This window comes from Xenia sp. Carnegie-2017, unplaced genomic scaffold (assembly GCF_021976095.1).
Source record: "Xenia sp. Carnegie-2017 unplaced genomic scaffold, XeniaSp_v1 HiC_scaffold_20, whole genome shotgun sequence".
Lineage (NCBI taxonomy): Eukaryota > Metazoa > Cnidaria > Anthozoa > Malacalcyonacea > Xeniidae > Xenia > Xenia sp. Carnegie-2017.
Genome location: NW_025813483.1, coordinates 14,636,103 through 14,651,199, shown reverse-complemented (window position 1 = coordinate 14,651,199; position 15,097 = coordinate 14,636,103). Strand labels below are relative to the sequence as shown.

General features: G+C 35.0%; 2 protein-coding genes across 4 annotated transcripts; one reads left to right on the top strand and one right to left on the bottom strand.

Annotated features, from left to right (window-relative positions):
- Window positions 1–17: 17 nt before the first annotated feature.
- On the bottom strand, window positions 18–14,788 carry LOC124441173 (phosphofurin acidic cluster sorting protein 1-like). 3 transcript variants are annotated; one of them, XM_046991606.1, is made up of 24 exons: window positions 14,523–14,788; window positions 6,931–7,018; window positions 6,732–6,821; window positions 6,535–6,660; window positions 6,364–6,461; window positions 5,713–5,762; window positions 5,548–5,642; window positions 5,438–5,485; window positions 5,300–5,365; window positions 5,081–5,235; window positions 4,679–4,733; window positions 4,539–4,610; window positions 4,109–4,279; window positions 3,903–4,010; window positions 3,682–3,791; window positions 3,437–3,588; window positions 2,539–2,649; window positions 2,321–2,457; window positions 2,186–2,207; window positions 1,837–1,972; window positions 1,677–1,770; window positions 703–811; window positions 437–577; window positions 18–316 (listed from the first exon to the last, which is right to left on the bottom strand). In XM_046991606.1, exons 1-24 carry the CDS (start codon window positions 14,744–14,746, stop codon window positions 198–200), a joined length of 2,577 nt encoding a protein of 858 aa, XP_046847562.1. In that variant the 5' UTR covers window positions 14,747–14,788; the 3' UTR covers window positions 18–197. The 3 variants fall into 3 exon arrangements, with proteins under 3 accessions (XP_046847562.1, XP_046847561.1, XP_046847563.1); XM_046991605.1 differs by lacking the exon at window positions 14,523–14,788 and adding an exon at window positions 9,762–10,037; XM_046991607.1 differs by lacking the exon at window positions 14,523–14,788 and adding an exon at window positions 7,726–8,125.
- On the top strand, window positions 10,480–12,516 carry LOC124441176. Its single transcript, XM_046991609.1, has 3 exons — window positions 10,480–10,944; window positions 11,358–11,543; window positions 11,620–12,516. Exons 1-3 carry the CDS (start codon window positions 10,704–10,706, stop codon window positions 12,225–12,227), a joined length of 1,035 nt encoding a protein of 344 aa, XP_046847565.1. The 5' UTR covers window positions 10,480–10,703; the 3' UTR covers window positions 12,228–12,516.
- Window positions 14,789–15,097: the final 309 nt, after the last annotated feature.

Sequence of the window (15,097 nt, the reverse complement as noted above, 5' to 3'; positions counted from 1 at the left end):
GGAACTTGAATCTACTATTACGTCTTTCGCTAATCTTATTTGTGTATTATTTTCATTTTGAATTTTCATTACACATTCTTCATATTTACATGTTCCAAATTATTGCATTTGTTGAAAGCATAAAAAATATGAATATTTTGAGTCTCTGTGAAAACAGCTCTGTGTGATGAGAATATCGAATTATTTTGACTTTTTTGCTAGAAACGCGACTCTATGGGTCCGATTAAACCAATGGGAAATGTTTTGACATGTCTTGACCATTGAGGCGAAAGACTGAAAAACTTCACATCGTCCCAAGTAACCCCATCAATCACAACTAAAAAAAATATCAAAAAACTTAGGAAAAAGCAAATAATTAAAGCCTAATTATAATTACAGCTTAATTGAAGTATATCAGCTTAATTAAAGTATATCAGCTTAATTAAAAGATAATCACCGTTTAAGAAATCGTTTTGACACTTGGATGTGCAAACAAGTTTGGTGACATTGGCAACTATCGTTCCTTTCGTAGATTCCAAATCTTTTTCTTTTGATTTCTTTCCTCTCATCATTGCTTCAAACGCTGACTTTGCGTGCACTGAAATTTTATTGTCATCAGAATGCGTTGAGTAATACGTACAGCAGACAGCCTCCAGGGTGCCTTAATCATATGAGCTACAACTACATTAGATGTTGCCAAAAACATTGCAGTTTCTTGTTTACCTTTGCGTACATGTTCTTTCATCGTCGCAATCATATGTAGAGTTCCTTGTTCTTCAATGTTGCTATTTCGACTAACAACCAAAGATTTGAATGCTGTCTTCAGTGTGGACTATAACATGAGTAAAGACAATATTTTTACAAACATATATAACAAATACAACAGACCTTACTATAACAACTACAACATACTTTACTACAACTACAACATAACTTACTACAGCAACTACAACACACCTTACTACAGCAACTACAACATACCTTACTACAACTACAACATACCTTACTACAGCAACTACAACATACCTTTCTACAACTACAACATAACTTACTACAGCAACTACAACATATCTTACTACAACAACTACAACATACCTTACTACAACTACAACATACTTACTACAGCAACTACAACATACCTTACTACAACTACAACATACCTTACTACAACAACTACAACATACCTTACTACAACTACAACATACCTTACTACAACTACAACATACCTTACTACAACTACAACATACCTTACTACAGCAACTACAACATACCTTACTACTACAACTACAACATACCTTACTACAACTACAACATACCTTACTACAACAACTACAACATACCTTACTACTACAACTACAACATACCTTTACTACAACTACAACATACCTACTACTACAACTACAACATACCTTACTACTACAACTACACATACCTTACTACAACTACAACATACTTACTACAGCAACTACAACATACCTTACTACAACTACAACATACCTTACTACAACTACAAACATACCTTACTACAACTACAACATACCTTACTACAACTACAACATACCTTACTACAGCAACTACAACATACCTTACTACACAACTACAACACACTTACTACAGCAACTACAACATACCTTACTACAACTACAACATACCTTACTACAGCAACTACAACATACCTTACTACAACAACAACATACCTTACTACTGTCTTTCTTTCCTCCAGCAGCCCAGTAATCAATCTGTAATTCCATCAATTCATTACAAACCGCTCCACTTGGTGGACTCCATTCTCTGTAAGGAATAATATACCATCAAATATTCTCAATTTGAACACAAATCTTAGGCGGTAATTCTCACCGACTGGTATTGTTTCCAACTTTTAAATCACTTGGTGGACTCGTCATGTTGTTGCTTGTAATAGAAGAGCTTTCTTTCACATGTTGCAATGATCCTGGTGATGTTGTGTTCGTATTCACAATTTCTTCATTTTCACCTTTAAAAAAGGAGACATGCTTTTCTTACAAAAATATACGTAGTAATCATACTGAGAGAAAATTCAGCGGCTACAAAAAAACAAGTATCTACTTTCGTTACGCCCCGCCTCCCGAGAAAGGCAATCAATTTTATTCATATAAGGGGATCCGAGTGCTTGGCTCAAGCAAAGTTACTACCAGCATTACCAACATGTAACTACGTGATAATTTACCTGCACAACCAATTCTCACCATCTAAAAGAAATATTTAAAAATCAGATAATTACAAACTACCTTAAGGTAAATGGACTCCAATGGAATGGGATATTTTCGAAGCAATTTCTTTCACACATGGTAAAAAAACTCACGCCTATAAATGGGATAAATTTTGAAGAGTCGTCATCATTCACTCCTCTTTTTATAAGTGCTTCTGCTATTGGTAGATGATGAGTAACGCTCGCTCCGTTTACATATGTCTTAATTCTTTGATTCACTGTCTCGAAATCTGGTAGAAAAAAAACGAAATATTTTTAGAAGAAACAGGCCTTTCAATGGACAACGCTTTCCTATGTAAGTAATGACAGACCAGCATTTGAATCAGGTTTTTCAAAGACATCCCTCCACACACTATCCATAAACAAGGACGTATATCTTGAGTCAATGTGTGAGATGTACTTTCCAACAGAATGATTGCAGTCTAAAAAAAATTGAAGCAAGAATAGAGGCATCAGTGATAAATTATGACATGTAGTGGAGTTTGCCCTCTAAATATTCGGTGTGATCCGACCGAATTGAATGCTGACAGGCCTTAAAACATTGCAATTGAAATTGAAACGCTTACATTAGTATTCCGCATACGTAGCGCAGATTTGGTGTGTCCCCCACAAAAAGTGTTTTTAACCTGCACCTCCCACACTAACCCACCTAGTGGCAAAGTCTTGGCGACACCAGCAATGAGTAAAGACATAAACTGATCAATCCCAACATCAGTGTTATATAACAATCTATAGCAATGATTCTAGGAAGTAAGTAACCTTGGACTTTCGACAAGTGGTATTTTTTGAGTGCTACTTTTGAGTGCTACAATATTTGACTGATTATGAACAGCAATAAACATTGCATGGTAGCTACTTGGCACTAAATGTAAATTAGATATATAATTTATCCATACATTATTTATTTTTCGTATATTAATATTATACATTAATATATTGTAATTCAATATGTGGCGATGTCTTGAGAGTTAAGACAAAACTTTACGTTTAATAGCTATATAACTATTCAACACCTAAATATTTTACGTCATTTTTGAAAGCAGTCTGTTAGGTTTTAACATCCTTTATCGAAATGGTCTGTGTTTTATTTATTAAGATACAGTGGGACAACTCATAATGCTGTAATTTCCTATATAAATATCTTTTTCTAATAAATCTTTTTATTAATGGTTTAAATTACAGTATAGTAATTTGACGGTTTCAACAAACCTAATGGAACGATGAGAAATCGTACGTAAGTCTGCCACATTGGTTTTGAAGAAAATTGTTCCACAAACGGTTTTAGAATAGCACCAATGTAGCTTTCAGTAGCAGCAACGACAATCTTCAGACACGGAGGAGATATGGAGTGTGAATGGCAGCTAATCATTAAAATATACAATAAAATGAGAAAAAATGATATATGATGAATAAAATGCAACATATACGATTAACAACAAAATTGCAACATTTACAATTTCTGATATTTCACCAAGATGGCGTCAATAACTTCTTGTACATCAGAGTCTGAACTAGTACAAATCATTCTTGATTCCTGTTTGTCCTTTAGTTTCAACGCTAACAACTGTTTTTCAAAAATGATATTAACAATGGAATGACGTCAACACGCAGGAGAGACGAATGGGTACTGAGGAGACCTATAAACCATTAAAAGACGAGAGTAATAATGCATTACCTGTCCTTGCCATTCCGCTGTATTAATCATTAAGATGCTGGAAGGAAGTTGATTGTCACATGGAAAGCACATGGCAAGTTGTTCAGATATGGAATTTGCTGGAATATCCTAGAAAATATGAATAATATATATACATTAATATGTTCCTGTGATGGTCTCAACTCCTAGTGTAAATATTTCCCAGAAAACGATGTAGGAAGACGAACTTGAATTTCTAAATCGCTTTTCCTTCTTTCCAATTTCACTTTGTTTTTATTCTTGACTTCTTTGACGGAGAAACTACGTTTTGTGTGGCTGCCAGTTTTCAGCTTACGTGGCGTTTCTGTTGTAGGAGAGTCTGAATGTGGCTCGGAGTCCGAGTGTGGAGAAGCAAACTCCTAAAAGATAGCGTCATTTCATTGCTTTTCTCACCATTGAAATTAAAATTGCATTTTTTTATAATTGGAACATTTTTAGAAGTGTGCTATTTTAAACACTAATCATTATGGCTTATTCGTAATTTTTGGTATATATTAATATTTTGTAGGAAAATTGCCACCCGTCCTGCCCCCCGCCCCCCTAAACAAAGCTAGAAGGGTGGACACCCCTATCCTAAATTCCCCATTTCTAGCTTTTTAAGGTTTACGCAAGCGCTACCTGAGTATTGTGCTCAGCTTCCGTTGACTCTTCGCTGTCAAATCTCGTCACCTTCTTAAAATTGCTCGGTTTCTGAGAATAATTTCAGTTTATGAAAAATTCGTTCATTGTACGTCAATAATGATAATAAGTTAACATACCGTCTTTTTTTCCACGTACATACTGTCCAACGACGCAGTGCGATCAAAATAAGGTCTGGAAAAACGTAAGATGTCAAATGATGAGACAATTTCTGTCTATTATATGAAAACTTGGGTGTCATCAAACGATAAAGAGGATAAAGAGGGTATTTACCAGTGCCTTAGAAGCTCTGATCGTGCTATGTAAATGTCATATCATTAGTATTTCTATATAATCTATTGTTACAGTAAGTGATCACAGAGCATACATAGCATGACCAAACTTGCAGTAATGTCCACAATGTCACATCATGATGTAATGTCCACAACGTCACATCATGATGTAATGTCCAGAAATGTCCTGCGATGTAATGCCTTAATATGGGTTTTCTGTCTTTTGAAGTAAACTGATGTTTTCAATACCTCAACTTTGGTTTGTCCTGTGATTTGATACTTGCTGTATCCCCAAGTTCAATGTCACTTTCACCATCACTATCAAAGTCTTCAGGATAAATCACATCATCTGCCATCATGTCCTCTGCACCTTCCGCTTCGCGTGGACTACTTTCACCGAACACCTGGAGAACACGTGACTTGCTTAGGTAAGCATAACATGAAGTATAACATCACGAAGTTCCATACCTCCTCCTCGGTAACTCGGAACTTCTTAAGGAGAGCGATAAACTTTTTCTTGAATTTCATTTGATTCTATGAATGAGAAAAGTGTACGTACCTAGAAAAATTTGTAGAGATAATTCAAGTTTCACATGCATAACTTACTGGTCGAAACTTAACTTTCCTTCCTTTCGTATCAGGATTAAGAATATCCTACAGAAAGATTATCCATATGAGATAAACATCTCAATAGAAATTGGATGGAAACCGTTCACCTGAACTTCTGGAGCTATTTCATTTGCACTATCAGAACCATCTGAACTGTAAAATTCATCTTCCTCGTAGCTCGAGTTCTCCTCTAGAACGCGGTCTGAAATGCAAATAAAACATCAAGACCCCCGTACATTTATTCATTCTACTTTATAACAGGAGGGGCATACCAGAAGTTTGTTGAGGTATTTCACGATCAAGATCATTCTCTACTGGTTGACTAAAACATCATAATATAACTAGTAAATGACTATAACGGAACACAAGATAGTAAATGAACATACTAAAGAATATTGCAATGTATGTCTTATACATTTGATTAGCTACAGCACTATACCACACGTTGAATAAAGAAATAAAAGGATTGAAGGATACCAGGTAGTAAATGAGGATATTTAAAGTTTCCCCATCAACAATTTTTTTTTGTTGGTGCTATTAAAATTAGGTCTGACAGACCTGTCTATCGCTAAAAAAAACGTCCGGTCAAGTCGGTCAAATCGTCCTGTTTTTATGGCGGTTTAAAGTTGCCTTTCAATGAACCTTATCCGTCGTAGCTAAAAGTCTGGGTCTAGCCATATTCTGGTGTCATATATGTCATAGTTGGTACATATATTCCGTGTTGACGAGTCCCTTGAATGACGTCACAAATATAAGTCGTTCCAGACTTTTTGACGACGGACAAGGTACATCAAAAAGAGCATTATTGCCAATTTTGAACCGCCATAAAATTGGAAAGTTTAGTCTAAATTAAAAACTTTATTCACTGGTGTGTTAGAAATCACACGTAGATTTTATATTGCGAAATAAATTTTTACATTTACCTGGTTAGGTTTGTCATGGTAACAGTAGCCACAATAGTTGATTCCTCTTTAGTGTACATATTTAGAGGACGTTTAGCACTAACAGGACATTGTAGGATCTGCGGGAATATATGCGTTCATCATGTATTAAATGGAAGGAGATAGAAAGAAGAAAACTAGAAAAGTTGATACCTCAGAAAGATTAACAAGACCAAGAGCCAAAGTTTTAAAACCAAGTATTGGTCTCGCTTTGTATCGCTTTCGTCTTTGTATCATTATCTGAACGTTGTTGCGGCTCCGCTTTAGAAAGTGAGGGTACTGGGGAGAGACAACGAGTTTTTTGAATGATGATGACATGGTTAACATGAAATCAATAATAATTGGTTTACCTGGAGGGAGAAAGAAAGATCAAGCTCAGTGTCAATCAAGCCATTTGAAGACAAAGCGATCTCGTTAGAACGGAGAACTCGTCGTGAGCCCTTTAAAAAAACGAAAAAGCTGCAGTTAAATTACCAAATGGGATACCATTAGACACGATAGGATACTATCGGGGATGCGACAGGTCACCATAGGGTCATACACACTTGCCTGCATAGATACGGAAATCACGACATGATTCAAATTGGTTTCCATTTTTTTCAAAATTTGAAGACGAGTCAACTTCACTGAAAATAATCTAAACAAATGATAAAACGAACGTCTTTATTCAACGATCTTACTGCATCAAATGATATCCATTCTCGTCTTTATAGAATGATGATAATTAGAGGAAGATATGTGGTATTATGGCCTATTTACTAGGCACAACTTTTCGCTTCAACGTCTTGAGTACACTATAACTATATGATTGTATTATGTCTATCTATTCTACAACTCCCTTAAGTCAAGTGTACGTGACCCTGAAAAAATCGTAGAGTCTCAAAACATGTTATTAAAACAAGATGCATGCGATGATTGTAGGAGAAAATTGTACAGTGAAGCTAAATCAGATCATAGTAAGTTTCTGGACCATATATCCCATGTAATTCATCATTGATGTTAATGAACATCTGATATCTTCATATCGATAAAAGCCCCAATGCTTCCTTGCACAACATTGAGGGAATGCAACTGCATTAAATTGATAGCAATTTTGGGTTCTTCTCATTACATAAAAACGGCAGCATTATAAAATCATATAAGTTCTTTCCATTCGGCTTTTACAGCAATTTTCATCGTCATCCTCACTGAGATTTTACTAATTTTCCTCACTGAACTCAACCACATTTAGTTCTATCGATCATTTTTTCAATATGATTTTCTCTCCCCACGAAGAAATCACTTATATAAGAGCGAGACAGTAGACAATAAATATAAATAAGAAATATTTGTGAATATTCAAACCTGCATTGGATAGTGTGTTCCCCTTTAATGCAATACAACTGACTACTTAGACGTTTATTATCAATGGCCATATTTAGAAATTCTTTCGTTGTAAGAATATCAAAATTTTTATATTCCAATACTGAGAATAGCGATGTTTAATATCGGCAAATCAACTGTTCCTGAATAAGAATGATCACTTAAAAGTCACTTCAACAATGTTTTCGTACTCTTATAGCGATAAACTTGGGAAAGGTCGCAAGAGAAGCACCTGTCGGAATCAACATTCATTCAATTAATGACGGTTTCAAGTGAACGAATACGCGTACATTCCTACAATCAACTTTTCTTCGCGTTTATCGATCGAGAGATCTTCATCCCTATTTTATGAATCTGTGATAAAAATTCGTGCGTTGGGAATTTCTGTTTTACATAGTTCAAACGCTTGACATCTGATTGTTAATAATTAACTATCCATTACTAATTTAAATAAAGATTGAATCTTGATTGAAAATAATCAACAATTCTAGTCCGTGTACGATTTTAGTTTTGACAGCAAACAATGTACAATTATATCACTATTGTTTTAGGGGAGTTTTGGCGTAACTTCTGAAAAAAGAATGCTATATTATCAATCATTTTCTATTACAGCAAACACAAAATACTCTTGTGTCTTTGAAATACAATGCATTACACCAAATCAACTAAATTTCTTTGGACGTATGGGGATTTATAAATACATAAGGGACTTAACAACCCATTTCATTTATCCTTGATGCTATGTCATATAATTTTTGATAAACATTGATTATCATCTCAAAACCCCAACGATCCCTTTACATAAATTATTTATATCAAAGTACATTCAAGGACATAAATATTTAAATCATATTCAGATTTTTCAATGTAGGGAGATGCATGGGAAATTTACCAATATAAGTTTTCCCCACTAAAATTAAAGAAAATGTCTAAATTTTGAAAATCATTTTAATATTAACCCTTTTAATTTTAGTCTAACATAAATCACAAAACGGAACTGTCTATTATTGCTTTACAATACTAAGAGCACTTAGTTACATACTCTTTTGATCTTTCTACAATCCTTAAATATAACTCCATACAACTGCCATGGTAGGTAGAGTCTAGACTTTCTCTACAAGTCCCCCTCCCTCCTCCCCAAAACTTACAGAACTATCCGATGTGAAAATTCATCTAACATTTTGTGAAAAAAGTCTAGGTTAGATTATGCTATATTATAAACTGCTGACTTTCATAACAACACATACTAGTAACATAGGCCTATCTTCCTGCAAATTCTAAGCACAATATAGCGCATGAATACAGTCACATATGAAGCATTTTCACTGGCTATCATGCAGAAATAAGGATTAAGTAGAACCCATTTTAGTAAATTTCATTTTCTGTTGCATTAAGTAGAAACCATTTTAGTAAATTTCATTTTCGGTTGAATCTCATAAATTTAAAGGGACATTATCATCAACATGGCCGTTTTAATAATATTTTAACTATTTTGACAAGGAGCATATCAGCAACTTGCATTGTTTGACCGCTTTCCCATGCTAAAAGCACTTTATTTTACATTGGTTGTCCAACGAAGTCACAAGTCAACGAAAAATTGCTATCTGAATGAGTAAACAAAACAAAGTGTCCGACTTTCTGACAAATTTGGGGATATATGGCTGTTGAAAGCCAGATTTGAAATGTTGACAGTACCATTTATTGATATCAATTGATAGTTCCCCATAACTCATACAACATAATAGTATCCACCCCTTTGCTTTCATGCATTATGATTTGCAAAATATACGATCACTGTACGATATGTGAATAAGATAATTTGGCGAAAATTAAAAACAATTCCTGTCATTTTACTTGATGAAAACAATGTTCTCTTCTATTTTGAAGAATAAAAACAAGCGTTAATTGCGTTTTGGATTTCAAAAAACCTCTGTAAAAGATAACAAAGACCGCGCCATTAAATGTTCATGAAGACCTTATGAAGACACACTCTCAAACCACATATTAATTAATCTTACCTTGGGACGCAACTTGCAGAGTTGCTCTCGACTTCCCAAGAAGCAAACAGTTTCATCGACAGAGGTCTAGAAGGTGTCACATTTATAGCTTGTCCACCGTCCACACGTATCTTATTGTTTGTATCCGCCATTGCTAACTCAATATCAACTGAACTGTCAATGCTCAAACTGCCATTGTTGTCAACCTTCTTGTTGCAGAAACTATTCATTTCCGGTTGAGCCATATTAATCGTTAATATCAATAAATATTACCTTCTTCTGTGAGAAGTATCGTTGCATGAATGTAACGCTGTCTTTTAAGGAACAAAAACAATGTTCGGGCTTTGTATTTATTCCAACATAAATAATAATTTGCTCTCTTTAAGCAGGCACTATAAATAAAGTTTTGCATTTATTTTTCACAAGATCTCTCTCACTAGATGAGAAAACGTCTTTTGTGAAAGACTCAAAGTCAGTTTGTAAGGAAACTAGTTGCACATGTGATCTATTATAATAACAGGTGACGCTGCTAGTTCCAACAAATTTAGCATTTTTTATTGAATTGCATACAGCTAATTAGCACACTAATAATATTTATATACGTCTTTGCTTGAAAAAAAAACATTAATTTGGCAAATGAGAATACTTAACTCGCTTCTGTTTGTACTTAATCAAATAAACAAAACGATCAAAAACACAATACAATTTGTTACGCAAATTTAAACAAGGCATTTTACCTATTTGAAACGACAAATTGAATAAATAGTGAGAGTGAAATTGGAAGTGACGAAGTGGTAGTGAATAGTGATTCATCCATTCAAGTTCAAACCAATCAAACATGTGCACGCCACGCCACAAAACCATGTGGTGTTTTTGAAACCATTGGAAAGCCAAACATTATTCATTTACATAGTTACGAAACAATTAAAATTAAAAGTTGCGACACAAAGCCAATTACATTTTATGATTTTTTTTTCAGTCGAAAAGATGGCATTTCGATTTTCAGACTGTATTTTTGTTTTCATGTTTATTTCGTGGTCGGCTACTTTGGTTTCATCGTTATGTGAAGACATAACAGGACGTTGGAGAAATCAACTCGCATCCGAAGTGGTCATAGATCATTTACCAACGGGCGAAATACGTGGCCGGTACTACACGGCTGTTAGTTCAAAAAATACAGCTCTACCTGGTCATAAGATAGTTGGTTAGTAAAAGTTTCTGTGAATATCGCCAGCACATTAAGATGCGATAGTTTACAATGTTTGTGGCTAGATTGTGTAACCCAACAAAAATGGTGTAACCCAAAATGGCAAAAATCAGTAGCGTAAAAAGACAACTTTTGGATTGACATAAAGTCAAATGGCTAAGACATGGGGGCATGCTCCACTGGGAGAATTTTAAATCTTAAGTTGCACATTCAATCTCAGTGGTAATTTCTTTGTTTTTAGAGTGATTAAGATCATAGGTAGTCAGCTAGTTACCACTCCCTCTTAATTTGTGCTCAGATTTCTTCTTTTCACAAGTTCAGGGGGCTAAGATCCCACACTAACACCAATTGAGATAAGTGCCTAAATTTTCATGTAATGTGTCCACATACAGCTCCATTTCTACATATAGGTGCTTTACCATACAACAAACCTGGTTCCTCCTTTGCATTTTCTGTCAACTGGCAAAATGGATCTTCAACCACAGTGTGGACTGGGCAATGTCTAGAGTGTAATGGTGAGGAATTGTTGGAAACATCATGGTTGTTAAGATCCAACGTTGATTCATGCATCGATTTATGGAAGTCAACACGAATTGGTGAGTATGAGTATGAGTATGATGATTAATTAATATTAAATTAGTATTAAATAATTAATAATCTAATTGTGTATAGGAAAAGATGTCTTCAAGCGGATATCACATAAATTTGAAGTTCGTATGAATAATGATATCACACCATTGGCTAAACCTGCAATGCATGCTTGTGATCTTAATGGTGTATGGTACAATGACCTCGGTTCTGAAGTTATTCTCAATCAGACTTCCAATGGTAGCATAGTTGGTGAATATCGCACTGCAGTAGAACGTGAAAAGGGAGCAGCTGGTACATCTCATTCTTTAGTATATGGTTTAAGTGCTTATGGAAACCCCAAAACAACATTTTCGCTGATGGTAGTTTGGCGAAATGGTGCATCTGTGACAGGCTGGATAGGCCAGTGTCATATATGTAATAACACTGTTGTTTTGGAGATGGGATGGTTACTGCGAAGTAAAGAAACATGTGCTAATCTTTGGAAGTCTACCCTATATGGTACAAACACCTTCACACGCCATGAACAAAAGGATGGTCCTAGAAAGTCAAAGGGTGTACACACCCCAAATAGAAATGGTGAAGATGGAGAAGGTGGAGGAGGATTGTCATGTTTTACATCTGCTAATGTTTTATTAGTTCTGTCTTTTGTAGTCATGAATCTCTGTTTGCAATACCAGGACATCTTTTAAGTAATAATCATTCATAAACATGTTTATATTCACATGATAAATTTAATCCAATCTGGAATGTTAAGATTGATTAAGATCCATAAACATGTATCCTATGAAAAAATTTACACAATAATCTTAATCTAGAAGATTGATGAAGACTGATTAAGACTCATAAACAGGTAACTTATGTAAACATTCACACGATAATTTTGAAGTAATCCGTAAAATTTAAAAACGACGATCATTTTGAAGTGTATAACGAAGTATATATGAAATATTTCGTCGAAGGAATAAATTTGAAAAATAAGTACGCTTGATATTTATTGTGACTGATGTTGAAAAACAGATTTACATGAGCGCCATTTCTTGACTGCTATTATTTTCCCGCTGAAGAAAATGTTCGCTTGCTGTCTCTTTTAATTTTTCCTCATTCTTGCTTCGTTGGTGGGTGCGGCTTTTGTGTCAAGTGTTGCGTTACAGCAGAAAATGCTGATTCCACTTTGTCATTATGTTGACGAAACAAGGGCCGAATGATGTTGAAATACACGACATATGAACCGTTGGCACCAACAGTAGACATACACCAACAGAGGAGAAGAAACTTCAACATGTAGTACATAGGAAGCCAAACAAGGAACATTTCCAAAACAATCTCCAAGATTGTGACTGTACTGTAAACAATCCAGTAGAAAAGCCAATGTTCTTGATCAAGGCCGTTCTCTAGAAAAAGATTCAGTACAAAGAATAGCAAATAAAAGAGATGACTGACAAATTAACACGATGTAAACAACAGACAACGTAAAACGTTAAGGCTTGACGACAGAAAACGTAACCCGATGAGATTTGACAACAATAGACGACGTTACACGTTAACACTAGAGTACTAGACAACGTAACACGATAGGGTTTAGGAAGGCTAGAAAACGGAACACAAGGTTTAGCAACCCCACACAACGGTTTATCTCATATGTATAACGTAACAACATTGTAGCATTTTTCATAAATATCAGTCTTCTGTACTGAACACTCTTTGTTCACAATTTGATGCCACAACAGCTGAAACACAGGTATTTGTTTTAGAGCTCTCAACTTATTACTTTGTGTCTATGTCTAAGAAAACATGGCTAATGTAGTAGCCAATGATAGCATTGTTGCATTGATGCAGTTTTTGTACTGGTAGACGTACAGTTTGTTCTTTGTGGAGTGTTACAGCTGTATATATATATAGTCATATATAAATTAGAAACTGACCTGCAGCTTTGATTGACGCGTAGATTGGATAGATCGTTCCCAGGACGTTACACATCACGGCTGCGCTACGTCCCATGCAGAGATAACAGACAGCAAAGAAAAATGCGCCAATGATTAAATAACGTCTGTTGATATGTGTAGCATTTTCAAACAAACGTAGGGTACGCGACAGGACATTGTCTTCACATTCGATCACGTCGTCGAGGCTGTGCACAATGTCTGTGATGATGCGAGTTGACTCACGACGTTGCGTTGAGAAAGTTTTACTCAAACCTGACAATGCAACCTTCCATATGCTGGATTTTGATTGTGGGACGATACTAGCTTCTTGAGATGTTTGTGACATAGGCCTATCTTCCTGCAAATTCTAAGCACAATATAGCGCATGAATACAGTCACATATGAAGCATTTTCACTGGCTATCATGCAGAAATAAGCATTAAGTAGAACCCATTTTAATAAATTTCAGTATCGGTTGAATCTCAGAAATTTAAAGTGACCATTATCATCAACATGGCCGTTTTAATAATATTTTAACTATTTTGATAAGGAGCATATCAGCAACTTGCATTGTTTGACCGCTTTCCCATGCTAAAAGCACTTTATTTTACATTGGTTGTCCAACGAAGTCACAAGTCAACGAAAAATTGCTGTCTGAATGAGTAAACAAACAAAGTGTCCGACTTTCTGACAAATTTGGGGATATATGGCTGTTGAAAGCCAGATTTGAAATGTTGACAGTGCTATTTATTGATATCAATTGATAGTTTCCCATAACTCATACAACATAATAGTATCCACCCCTTTGCTTTCATCCATTATGATTTGCAAAATATACGATCACTGTGAATAAGATAATTTGGCGAAAATTAAAAACAATTCCTGTCATTTTACTTGATGAAAACAATATTCTCTTCTATTTTGAAGAATAAAAACAATTCAGCGTTAATTGCGTTTTGGATTTCAAAAAACCTCTGTAAAAGATAACAAAGACCGCGCCATTAAATGTTCATGAAGACCTTATGAAGACACACTCTCAAACCACATATTAATTAATGTTACCTTGGGACGCAACTTGCAGAATTGCTTTCGACTTCCCAAGAAGCAAACAGTTTCATCGACAGAGGTCTAGAAGGTGTCACATTTATAGCTTGTCCACCGTCCACACGTATCTTATTGTTTATATCCGCCATTGCTAACTCAATATCAACTGAACTGTCAATGCTCAAACTGCCATTGTTGTCAACCTTCTTGTTGCAGAAACTATTCATTTCCGGTTGAGCCATATTAATCGTTAATATCAATAAATATTACCTTCTTCTGTGTGAAGTATCGTTGCATGTATGCAACGCCGTCTTTTAAGGAACAAAAACAATGCTGTAACGCAACACACTAATAATATTTATATACGTCTTTGCTTGAAAAAAAAACATTAATTTGGCAAATAAGAATACTTAACTCGTTTCTGTTTGTACTTAATCAAATAAACAAAACGATCAAAAACACAATGCAATTTGTTACGCAAACTTAAATAAGGCATTTTACCTATTTGAAACGACAAATTGAATAAATAGTGAGAGTGAAATTGGAAGTGACGAAGTGGTAGTGAATAGTGATTCATCCCTTCAAGTTCAAAC

What these genes read in the sequence shown, in the direction of transcription:
- LOC124441176 (XM_046991609.1), top strand. Translation starts at nt 10,704, where the DNA reads ATGATTTTTTTTTCAGTCGAAAAGATGGCATTTCGATTTTCAGACTGT. An exon ending in ACCTGGTCATAAGATAGTTG is followed by an intron (nt 10,945 to 11,357) that starts GTTAGTAAAAGT and finishes TTCTACATATAG; the next exon opens with GTGCTTTACCATACAACAAA. An exon ending in ATGGAAGTCAACACGAATTG is followed by an intron (nt 11,544 to 11,619) that starts GTGAGTATGAGT and finishes AATTGTGTATAG; the next exon opens with GAAAAGATGTCTTCAAGCGG.
- LOC124441173 (XM_046991606.1), bottom strand. Translation starts at nt 14,746, where the DNA reads ATGGCTCAACCGGAAATGAATAGTTTCTGCAACAAGAAGGTTGACAAC. An exon ending in TGATTTCCGTATCTATGCAG is followed by an intron (nt 6,822 to 6,930) that starts GCAAGTGTGTAT and finishes GTTTTTTTAAAG; the next exon opens with GGCTCACGACGAGTTCTCCG. An exon ending in GTTGGAAACAATACCAGTCG is followed by an intron (nt 1,771 to 1,836) that starts GTGAGAATTACC and finishes TATTCCTTACAG; the next exon opens with AGAATGGAGTCCACCAAGTG.